Source organism: Sitophilus oryzae, unplaced genomic scaffold (assembly GCF_002938485.1).
Source record: "Sitophilus oryzae breed Bouriz unplaced genomic scaffold, Soryzae_2.0 scaffold_178_pilon_pilon, whole genome shotgun sequence".
In the NCBI taxonomy this organism is placed as follows: domain Eukaryota; kingdom Metazoa; phylum Arthropoda; class Insecta; order Coleoptera; family Curculionidae; genus Sitophilus; species Sitophilus oryzae.
Window position 1 is genome coordinate 259,515 of NW_022146490.1, and position 12,998 is coordinate 272,512.

Genomic DNA, 12,998 nt, shown 5'->3' on the forward strand with positions numbered 1-12,998 from the left:
CGTCTGTACTTGTATAAAAACTAACGGGTGAAAAACTATACATTTCCGTGATTTTTTACGTAAAAAATATCTCTTGGTAAAAATCGCTACGAGTAATCGTTCTCAAGATATTTACAATGGAAATAGTCAATACATGTCATTATTGACAAAAAATAAACATGTCGAGTAGATAAAAAATCTGTGAAAAGATAAATTTGGGAACATTTTATTTTTTTAAATTAATCATAAAATTTTCTTCAAAAAAATGATTAACAGTTTTTCGATTCCAAATATCTCGAGAACCATTACTCGTGGCGATTTATACCAAGAGACCTTTTCTACGTAGAAATCGTCGTGAATGCATATTTTATTACTCAGTAGTTTTACACAGGTACGGACCAAAAGTTATTACTCTTCAAACCAGTTAAACAACAAGTAGGTGGTGCCCTCTACAAGTAGGAGTCATATTGACATCAAAATCAAATTTCTCATGTCAAAAAAACTCTCAGACGCCAATCTTCATCCAAATATTGACGTTACTTCAGAAATTATTTGGAAAAAATCGAAATAAAAATGAAACTTCTACACCCTGTGTCTTTGAAACTAGGCATTTTAGGACATACATTTATACGAACTTATTTATTTTTGCCTGCCAAAGTTTCCGAAATACAGTTCGGACCACCCTGTATAACCATGAGGGGTGAAATATTTTGAAATATACAAATATTTCAATTTTATACCTTAATTGTCTTTTTCGAAAATTCTAATAAGTAAACCTTGTATTTCATGTAGACACTGAATACCTCTTTGCTGGTAAACACGAAAATTCACTTCAGCAATCTTATGGGAATAACAGCTCTAAAACAAACATTTGAAATCATCGGGCTGTTTGAATCTGTGGTCAAAAGTCTAAGCTGGAATTCCCATGTAGCATGTTACAACTCCCTGATGTTATTTCTAAGTTCGGTGCAACAATAAGTTCTACTTTTTATTTCCGAGATGCTACTAAAAGCTTGGTTTTAAAATTTTATATAGTATTTTTTCATTTCATACCATAAATCAGTAAAAATCGCTTTTGTGAGATATTCACTGTATTAAGATATGATTAAAAAAATTATAATGATTAGCCAAGTTTGTATAACAATGATAAAAAATATCTATAATATATAATTAATTAAAAAATGTCTATACCATTGTGACGGATTTATTTCTTGAAAAGTCTGTTTTTTATCCACTGGAAAAAGTAATTGGAATTGTAAGTCATTGTGATCTGGCGGAAATTTCACACACACACACACACACATGTAATGTCATTTTAAAGAAAGACAACAGTTTATAGTAAATATATCTGGTAAAAACTAACTTGTTCTTGAATACTTGTGTTTAGAGATTTTAAATAGTTTTATCTTGACTCTGAAGCTTCATTCAGAACTTCGCAATTAGTGGAATAAATTAGTGATTTCAATTACACTTTATACTTTTTAGTTTACGATATTTAAAAAGCACAATTAAAATTAATATGATATCCTAGCAACAGCTTGCGTTAGTCACTTGTATCCATAGAGAAAGCCTAATATTTAGCTTATAAAACAATCAACTTTTGATTTCTAACCACAATTTCTCTTGACGGAAGATAATCAAAGGCCAAAATGAAATTTCTCGCAAATTTTGAAATTTAATTAGTGGAAAACTTAAAAGTTTGACAACTTTTTCTATTAATTGAAAATATCTACCACTAATTTTGACGTTCTGAATGCTTACGTTGAAATTAAAGAAACAAACTTCTACGCTAATTGAAACTACTAATTTATTCGACTAATTACGAGGTTCTGAATGAAGCTTTACAGTTTTTTTGCTTCTGACAAAGGGAGGCGATACACCTCCTGAAACGTTAAGAATTTCTTGTCGATTAGGCAAATTTGTTTAACTAGTAAAATGCCACTGATAAGCCAGTTTCAATGTAGTAATATTAACAAAAAATGACTTTTATTTTGTAGATTTTGTTTTAATTTAAGTGGCGAAACCCACACTTTTTACAAGTTATATCTTTATTAATTAAATAAACTATTTTTTTAATAATAATAATAATAGCTCCCGTATATAGCGTTTAACGCCTTGGGAGTAGCAAGGTACAGCTTGCCATGCTAGAGCCGTTCGGTATACAAGGAAGGTAACGTGGCTAGCACTACGCTTCAACCGCCCATTATTACCTCAGGATTGTGAATCCCAAGTACTCATTTAAGGCTGAGTCGACCTAGGTACCCAAACTATTTTTATTTTAATAAAAATAGTCCGCTGATGAAATGCCGGGTGTGGGATTCAAACCCACAACCTTGAGATTGGTAGACGAGAGCCTGTACCTCTACGCCACCGGGCACCTTAACTATTTTTTTCAATTGTATATTAATAAAGTCGTAGCATGTTTACTAATTTGCCAAAATATAAATTTGTTTCAAATAAGGCAAATAATGCACACAACTCTAAAAACAAATAATCATCGTCGATTCGTGTAATCAATCCAGAATTTATATTAAACTTCGATTTTAATTACCATTTGATTGATAGTTTTAATTGTTGCGGTTTCTGGACACTTCAAATGGAATATCTAATTTTAATTAAAGCCGTAAATAAACATACATGCTGTTCGTGTTAATTAATTTTTAGCAGCAATGGCAAAGATCGACTGCAATAAATTTGTCACGAAAATTATATTATAAATATTGAGACAAATTAATTAACCCCATATATTGATTTAAAAAAATAACTAGCAACTTACTTAACAAGATTAAAAATAAAGAAAAGACTAAAAGATAGATAAGAATTTCATTTTTTTTAATGGAATTCCCTGCAATAATTTGATTTTCTTATATATCTTTTTTTTCGATTTGAAATATATACAGGATGAGTCTTAAATAAATGCAAATATTTTCAGGGCTGGTAGATCTCAATAAAAGAAAACATATTTTTCTTTTACCGTTTTCAAATAAGTCAAAATAACCGAGATATTTTATTTTGAAAATAAAAAAAATATTTTTCACTTAAATTTTATGAACCACTGGATATTTTCTAGGTTTTCATTCTTGTAAGTTTAATCTACCACCTATGTTGCAATATTATGAAGTTAATAGGATTTTTAACTGAAAATTTTAAAAATTGCCAAAAAAAAATTCAAAAAATTCTCTCCAAGTGTGAGCTCTTAATTTTAATATCAGTTTTCTATTTTTTCCTTATTACTAGAAAAAAAAATTCAAATCTCGGTGCTATTTGGAACTAAAATATCTCGTCTCACACATTTGTAGCAAATTGAATTCTCTACAAAAAAGGTCTCTTACAATTTTTTACTAAACCTCACCGTTCGAAAGTTTATCAAAAGTTTAATTATTTTAAGGCAGTTTTCTTTTTTCCTGTGAATTTTATAACTCGTTAACAAAAAATAATTATGAAACCCACAACTCATGGTTTTGTAGGAAATTAACTGCCTTACAAAATAGCTTCTTATGATTAGTCGATTAAATTAACCGTTTAAAAGATATTTATCGTCAAACTTCAATGCACAATAATTTTAATAGTTTTTGAATAATAATTCGGACAATTCCAATCCAATTATATCTCAGTTGATAATTAAATAAAAAAAAACTTTTTGATAAAAAATTGATTTTTTTTTCTTCTAAATAAATACTTTTTATATTAAATTAGTCACAAAACGTTATTTACTCGAAATTTAATGAATCATTGACTATAAGTTAGAAAAATGCAACAATTTTTGTTTCGATGTAACCCAAACATAATAACAAAAGTTTAAAATATTTCTTTGTTCGTAGAAACTCAAAGTTGTACAAATTTTCCCGAAACTCATAAAATAAATTGGAATTGTTCGAATTACTATTTATCAAAAACTGTTAAAATTATTGTTCCTTTGAAGTATGACGATGAATATCTTTTAAACGGTTAATTTAATCGACTAATCATAAGAAACCATTTTTATAGAGCAGTGAATTTCCTACCAAACCGTGCGCCTATCATAATAATTTTTGTTAACGAGTTATAAAATTCATAAGAAAAAAGAAATCTGTCTTAAATTAATCAAAGTTCACCCTTTGACAACTTTCGAACGGTAAAGTTTAGAAAAAAAATTGTAAGAGGCCTTTTTTGTAGACAATTAAATTTTCTACAGATATTTGTAAGAAATTACATACAAATATTATGTAGGAACATATGTGAGACGAAATATTATAGTTTATTTTAAATAGTAGATACCGAGATATGAATTTTTATTTCTAATAATAAGGAAAAAATAGAAAAGTGAAAGACGGGGACCTCCCTATTAAAATTAAAAGCTCGTACTTGGAGAGAATTTTTTTTGAGGTGTCTACGAACCTTTTTTCAGAGTATAAAATAAAAAAAAATATATTCGATTTTATTTACCCACCTTACTCTGCGTGGGTGAGCATCAAAATAATACAGAAGCCTTTTAAACTTTTGAAGAGTTAATTTAATACTCTCGAAGTAAGGAATAAGGCTCTATAATAGCCATAAACTTCATAAAAAGCTTGAAAACTTATATAAAGCAAAATTGTGGAAGCGACTACATACTCAAACATCTTAATACTAAATCTGATAATCTGTTTGATCACTCCCAGTCTTTTATCCAATTCCCGAAGTCCCTTCATCGATCCGCGCTGCTGTTACGCCTCAAATCCCCGTATTGCTTACAAGTTTAAACGGTATTAATGCATACTTAACCGGAGCCGGCGACTTAACTTTGTTATACGGTGTTTCGAATAGACGCGGGTCTATGGCTATGGCGGTGTCAGCGGTAACGGCGTTTAATATAATTCAATCGGGCCGATGCATATCTCTCGCTCACACCCAACAGTCAACAGGGGCATTGACGGAGAAAGGTGCATTGTTCAAACTAGGTGAACGAGTTACGTTAGGTAGTTTGACTTGCGGAACGGGTGTGGGTATTAAATAGTGGAAAGGAAATAGATTGGTTTCAATAAAGGGAATTTGGTGTTTAATAGTGTGTTGGAGTAAACAGGAAGACTAATCTTAATTTGCTCTATTTTGCTTTTATCGTTTGTAGGCAACAGAATAGTAAATACATTTGAGAAATATTAAAATAAAGAAATGTCTCTCATAACCCATTGGATTATGTACAGGGCGAGTTAAAGATAAAGTCTATTATCTCAGTTGTTTCGAGGTTTACAAAAAAATGTATACCAAGGACTGGCAAAGGTTAGTCTTGGGTGGAGATTTCCGTATGTAAGAAGAGTACAATGCGATTATAATGTACTCAACAAAGAGAAGACAGTAAAAACGTTGCCAAACGTATGAAATAAACCGAGAAACTGTGCACATCGCTAGAGACGTGGAAGGAGATATAGCAGATTTGTCGCAGTTGACCGGTCGACCCAATCAATACCTCTGTCAGTACTTAAAGTTCTAGGGAAAGGTGTACGTCATGCGTTCAGCTTCACGATTTAATTACGTCTCGTGATACTTAATTTGTTTATTTATTAACGAGTCGTTGTAATTTTCCCTATAGCTTGAATTTTTTTAAGTGCAAGCTAGAAACACTTGCATTTTTGGTAAAAATAAGTGGAATTCAGTGGGTGTTCGATAGTAGTCGCGCTATTAGAACTCTGAATTCAAAAATCGATATCTCGAAATCTATTAGAAATAATAGATTGTAGTTTTTTTAAAAACTTTGTTAATATTTCTGCTGTATTTTCTTTGCAGACAGTATGTGAAAATCTTTATCAATAAAAAAATTACACGATTGCTGAAAATGGTTATGCTCTAAAAGTAAATGGATGGATTGTTTACAGTTTTTGAATGGAAAAAACAACCTTATCGAATTTTACTTATGTAAACATATTGTAAAATATCCGATCTTGAAAATAAAAAAAAGTTTCAATATCTAAAGTGGTTCTTGAGTCATGGCCTGTTATGTGTTAAAAAGTTGAGTTTTTAAATTATCGCGATTACTGACGTTTTCTCGTTATAAAAAGAAATGACACCCTAACGATAAACTTATAATTCCATTTCAGATGCTCAGAAACATGTCTAATGATTTTATCTAGTTATCTCTTGAAAAAAAAGTCTTTTAGAAATAAGCGGTTTGCGATCGTGATTTTATTTTGCTTGATAGGGAAAGGCGTATCGGCAACGCCGCAACAGCACACCGTCGCGCGTCGCGTCGGTCGGTCGCATTTCTCTCACTCCGACTTAATAAGTTCCCTATGCGATTTACTTCCACACATGTAAATGCCGACCCAAAAGTAACAGTTGCCAGCACGGTATATAAAAGTTACAGAGAAGGTTAAGATACACATTTTAAAGTTATTGTAGAGTATACAGGGTGCTTCAAAAAAGTGTGGCGGATATAACATGTTTTTTAAATGCAGCACCGCATTTTTTATTCAATTTTCTTTTTATATATAATGTTAGTTATATATCTAAAATTAATAATTTTGTAATATTTCAATTTGTTTCAACAAATGATATATTTCAGTGTCAGTGATGCCATTGTTTCCGAAGTTGGACAATTAACTTTTGATAGGAGGATTTTATAAAAATATAGAAAAAGATATATATATAAAAAATTTAGTTAGATGCTATAGGGCGTGCAAAATATATTTATGAATTTCAACTACTGAGAATTAAAAAATCGCAATTTTTTTACTAACTTTTCGTCCGTACCTGTATAAAACTACGTGATTTTTTACGTAAAAATGTCTCTTGGTAAAAATCGCTACGAAGAATGGTTCTCAAAATATTTGGAATCAAAATTATCAATACCTGTCATCACTGGCATAAATTAAACATGTTGATTAAATAGGTATTAGACTGAAATCATAAATTTGAAATGATTTTGTGTCAAAAGTTTAACAGAAACTATTTTATCATAATTTTTTCGCAGAAAATTTATTATAATTCCCTAATTTATCATTTGAGTCAAATAACCAGTTATAAAACTATAAATTCAACAGTTCAAACACATGTAGGTGGAACCCCCTACAAATAGTAATCATATTGACAGCAAAATCAAATTTCTCATGTCAAAAAACACCCAGGCACCAATTTCCATCCAAATATTGACGTTACTTCAGAAATTATTTGAAAAAAATCGAAATATAAATGAAACTTCTGCACCCTGTATTTTCGAAATTAAGCAATTTAGTAGATACATTTATACAAACTTTTTATCTGCAAAATATGCTGCCTAAGTTTCCGAAATATAGTTCGGACCACCCTGTATAATTCAAACAGTAATCCACCTCTCCCTTAAATCAGGTATCGATTATAGGGTATAACAATATAATTTGACTCTATTGAATTATATTAAACACCGTTCTCTCCAACACCCCCATGGCTATAAACCACCAATTCATAACACTGCATAACAATGCTAAGATACCCGGCTTCAGTTAAGTATGCATTAATACCATTTAAACTTGTAAGTAAGGAGGAGATTTGGGGCATAACAGTAGCGCAATTTGGCGAAGGGTCTTACAAAACGAAAGAGGCAACTGTGGAAAGGGCAAATAAAGGAGGAAGCGAAGTAAAGGGGAATCACCGGCGTCTTGTTCTGCCAGAAGTCGGTCCAGGAGCGAAATTATCGAAACAGACGACAGATGGCAGCGAGATATCTGAGAAAGGAGAAGAATACGAGCTAGAGAAACACGGAAATTTGGAATAGAGTCGGGCAGGTTAGGAAAAAGTGGCGTCGCTGCGCTGGCTCGGAATAGATTAAATTCCTTGAATTTTTTAGAAGAAGAATCTTGGAAAAAAATCTATAAAACGCGAGAACTACGTTTGGGTGGAATGTTTTAAATATTTTCAATTTAATTTTGTAATATTACACTGATTACAAAAAAATTCTGGCAGTTTTGCCACTGTAATAAAATCTACAAAATAAAATTGTATATTGTTTCATTAGGTACATTACAGGAACACACACATTTCGACCGAAGAAAACATATCACCTAAATTGATAGTTGGTAAATTGGTTTTACTACTAAAAAGCTACAGTATATAATATTTATAAAAATAATAATTGTACAGGGTAGGTCAAATTCGACGCTTTTAAATGCAAACACCTTTTTCTATAGGAGATAGATAAAAACTAATATCAGTGTCTGGAGCTCAATTTTTGTCAAAAACATGATGGTGAAAACCGCATATCGATATCTGTTACCGTTTCGGAGTTACGAGGTATTTTTCAAAAATATGCATTTTTAACAAATCGCTGTAACTTTTTTGCTATGGAAAATTTTGTATTTTTATGAAAACATTTCCAAAGCACCTTTTTACGTAGAATTTAATGGTTCAAGTATAATTTCTTTTAAATTAATAATTTAAGAATTATCAACAGAAAATTTGATTTTTTATATGGGACACCCTGTATATTTTTAATTTATTGAAAAGAATTTAAAATTACCTTTCAAAAAATATAACACACTTGATATTTCGCTCGATTCCTCTTCGAGATATAGAGTATATAAAAATTCGCCCGCTGTAAATAAGTAGGCTTTAAACGGCACCGGCTGTAATGCAAAAAAGTTCTGGCTGTATCAATTAAAACGAAAATAATATTAAAATATATTTAACCAACAATAATATATTTTAAATAACAATTTAAAATATATTTAACCAACATCAACACATTTAAACTATATCTAATAACAATAAAAATAAATAGCAAACCAAGACATGATATTTTGCTACAGGCGTTCGACATATCGACCGTCTTCTGTTATGGACAGACGGGGTAGTTTTTGAACATTTCTCGCGGAATTCATTAACTCAGTGAGGGTAAAAGATACCCTATCAGAACTGCTAAGTATTTCTAATTATTGTCTAGATTATACGGAAGAATAAGGAACATTTATTCTTCTGCAAATATATCCATAGGATTAGATCCATGGGCATTAAGTCAGGCGGCTTCGACGGCCAACGGCTGGGATCTTGGTTAGCTATTCAATTATTCTTGAAATTAGCTGCAAAAAATTTGCTGATAACTTCAGCGTTCAGAGGCGGTGCGTCGTCTTGCCGGAAAAATATGTTTTCCAGTTCCATTAAGGGCATATCATCAATAAGGGGTCCAAAGCCTAGTAGTTAAAAGTGGCGAACTTTTAAAACTTCTGTATTTGGAAGGGGATTATAACAAAATATCAAGTGTGCTATATTTTTGGAAAGGTAATTTTAAATTCTTTTCAGTTAATTAAAAATATAGAGGGTGTCCCAAATAAAAAAATCAATTTTCCTGTTGATAACTCTTAAATTATTAATTTTAAAAAAATTAAAGTTACCATTAAATTCTACGTAAAAAGGTGCTTTGGAAATGTTTTCATAGAAATACAAAATTTTCCATAGCAAAAAGTTACAACGATTTGTTAAAATGACATTTTTGAAAAACTCCCCGTAACTCCGAAACGGTAACAGATATTGATGTGCGGTTTTCACCATCATGTTTTTGAAGAAAATTGAGCTCCAGACACCGATATTAGTTTTCGTCTACCTCCTATAGAAAAGGGTGTTTCCATTTAAAAGCGTCGAATTTTACCCACCCTGTACATTTTGTAAATAAATCTAAACAAAACGAACGAAATCATATATTAATAACTAAATACCTTTAAAATATTTGTTTTCACACTGCTTAAGAACATTTATAGTTGTCTTTTATAGGTGTTGTTCAATAATGCGATCTGACCAAAGTTTTGTCTAATATACCACATTTTATAACTTAAATTATTCGAATGAATTGAATGGAATAAAAATAATAACTAGTATAATTTTAGATAATATGATACGCATATTTTTAACATAACTTATTTAAGACTCACCCTGTATAGTTCTGGTTAATTATGTTTATATGATAATGTATGAAAAGAAATTTACGAGAATTTTAATGTGAAAATAACTAGTATAAATAAACTCTTTTTTACACTTCAAGCTATCCGATTATAATACTAAAAATGTATTGTTTAAAATTATACATAATATATTATTTTTCGTACCTATACAGGGTGAGTTTTAAAAAAGGGCAAATATTTTCAGGGCTGATAAATCTCGATAAAAGAAACATATTTTCTCTTTATCGTTTTTCAATTAAGACCAAAATAATGGAGTTATTTTACTTACTAAATTTCCAAAAATAATGTTAAAATTTTGAGAACCACTGGATCATTTCTTGTAAATTTATTCGACTACTTATGTTGCCATATAATCAAGAAACTATGTTTTTAACTAAAACTAAAAAAAAATCAAAAATGTTTTCAAAATTTCAAATTTTCAATTTTTTTGCAAAAACTTATAATCGATGTCTCTGGGGTCGATAAATATTTAAATTTACTTAAGACTCACCTTGTATAAATGTAGGTATTTCAAAATCGTTTATGTATATATCAAATGTATTTTTTTATTTTCAAAAAGTAACGAAAATAATGTAACCTTTCCAAAGTTCTAAAAGTTTTTTTTCAAGACAAACTTAAATTTCTTTTTATACAAACTTCTCTTCAAAAGTTATAACAAAATGTTTAGTCTGGTATTCAAGTCCATTATTCCTTGATGTTTTAACTCAGTTTTCATTCCCCTTAATTTGAAAAAGAAACATTTTTTTCATGTGGGCGGTAATCCAAAAAAACTTGCTAATTATTTAATTTAACTTCTCCAAACAACAAAGTTTAAATACTTGGAATATTAAAAGTTTATAAGATTCTTTTTTAAGGGTTTCTTTAGCAGTATCATTAAAATTTAATTTTGTATTGTCTCACAAGGTATATAATTTAATTTAAAACGTCACCAAAGTATTAATTTTTTACGACGTGATTGACAATATAAAAAGTCATTTAACGCCTAGGCATAAAAGTAAAGCACTTTACGCCTCAGCCATAAAAATACGAAAATATATTATTAAACTGACATTCAGTGACAAATTCACCAAGTGTATGTTGCTCGATATATAATTACTAACAAAGTATTACTTTTTATATTATTTGCGACGTATTAAATTTTTGTTTATAATTAATTTAATTCTGAGTTTATGCTTAAAAAATTAAAAAAAAATAGAAAATTTGACCACCCTGTATCTGAAAAGTTCATAATACACAAATTTCTTTTTTTATTTCTCAATTACTTTCTAAATTAGTTTCTACTACCTACTAATGAAAAGCAGATAATAAAAAGAGAAAAATTAGGAAAATAACATATAATTTCGTCTGTCGTAGCCCTAATGATTGAGTATCGATATAGAAAAGAGTGGCTTATTTTTTATGCATTAAGTAATCACGAACATGTCATAAAATCTCGAGGCAAACATTGAAGTTTTCCGAAGGCTGTAATTCCTCGCGTGATACTTATAATAACGAAAACTCAATAACCTTTTCAAAGTTTTATCATACTTCCAGAACGTTTGCATAGCTAATTAACGGAAATTTTTGATTTCCACTGTTGTTTCAAATGCTTTATTGGTTTTACCGCACTTTAAGCAATTACTGGAAAAATAGTTTTAATGTTCGTTGTTTTATTACAAATTGTAATTATTATTGATTTGATTAGCCTCTAAATTAACCAGATTAACGTTTTGTTTATTATTTTTGTGTATACAGGGTGTTTCAAAACCCCCTGCCTTTTTATTTTTACCAGTGTTATAGTGTTTTATATAACTTTTATTTTATTTCTTTCTAGGTCGACCAATATCGTGGGCTATGCTGGCGCCATCTATAACACCTAAACGGACTCATAATGGACCCAACAATCCTGGTTTAAGAATTTATAAATTTGACAAAGACACCGGACAAGTAAGCCTTTTTTATAATATAGCTACGAGCCCTAAAAACTATATGTTGGGACAAGGTCATATTATGGAATTATTGCCCTGGTTTTCCAAAATGACTGAAAAATATATGTTTAATTTTTTAAATATAATCATAGCCATATATCCTAAACAACTTGACAATATTTTTATGAATTTGTAAATCAATCCATATTTACAGTAGCGGATTTTGTTCATAAAAGGACAAATTTGCTGACAACTAAATCTTGGGACGAATTTGGAAAGTATTTTTAAATAATTAATATCATCATAGGCGGCTTTGCTATAAACTTCACAAATGTCGCAAACTGTTTACTTCAGCATTGACAGCTTGTAAGTGACTCGATACTTTGAGTAGTGATATTTACTGTAAGAAATTTTAATTTTCTTAATTTTCAATTTTGTTAATTTAATCCAAAGTAATGGTCCGTGGAAAACCTACAAATCAAAAACTACGCGAAATTATCATTCGTCAATACAGTACGGGAAAAACAATTCGAAAATTTTCTGATGATTTCTGAAGTATTCCAAAAACCACGGTCTTTAATATAATAAAAAAAATACGGCGAATCTGCCAACGTAGACGTTAGAGGTAAAAGTTCGGGAAGGCCAAAAGTTGTATCTCAGAGAGATTTACGAAATTTAGTAAAAATTTGCAAGTCTGCGAGAGGAAGTACTCATCGCGAAATAACATTTAAATGGAATACTGTAACTGGTTTAAATATATCAAGAGAATGTTGCCGAAAATATATCCACAAATGCGGTCTGGGGTTTTACAAGGTAAACTTTATTTTGTGTGGATAATCAATTACCTGAAGATTATTGATACAAATTCATATTTAGGCCAAAGAAAAACCGCTACTAATAGAAATTCAAAAGAAAAATCGCTACACTTGGGCAAAATCTAAATTATCGTGGACACAAAATGATTGGAATAAGGTCATATTTAGCAATGAGTCTAAATTTGATGTTTACGATGGAGATCATCGAAAACGAATAATACGAAATAAAGCAGAAGCCTTTCATAAAGATTGCTTAAAGAGGGTTGTTAAATTTCCTAAGGAGATTATGGTTTGGGGTTGCGTGTCAGGAAGAGGTTTGCACAAATTAAATTTTATAGATGGCACTGTTAACGCCTAAAAATATCAACATATTCTTGAGACCTCACTTTTGCCTAGTGCTCAAGAATTGTTTCCAA

At 30.1% G+C, this 12,998-nt stretch overlaps 1 protein-coding gene across 1 annotated transcript in view; it reads left to right on the forward strand.

The window, feature by feature from the left end:
* Nucleotides 1-12,998, forward strand: part of LOC115882617 (acid sphingomyelinase-like phosphodiesterase 3b) — a 185,960-nt gene that overhangs the window by 157,465 nt on the left and 15,497 nt on the right. Inside the window, exon 7 of the mRNA XM_030900810.1 lies at nt 11,674-11,786. Within this exon, the coding sequence (XP_030756670.1) occupies nt 11,674-11,786 (113 nt within the window). The remainder of the gene's footprint in view (nt 1-11,673; nt 11,787-12,998) is intronic.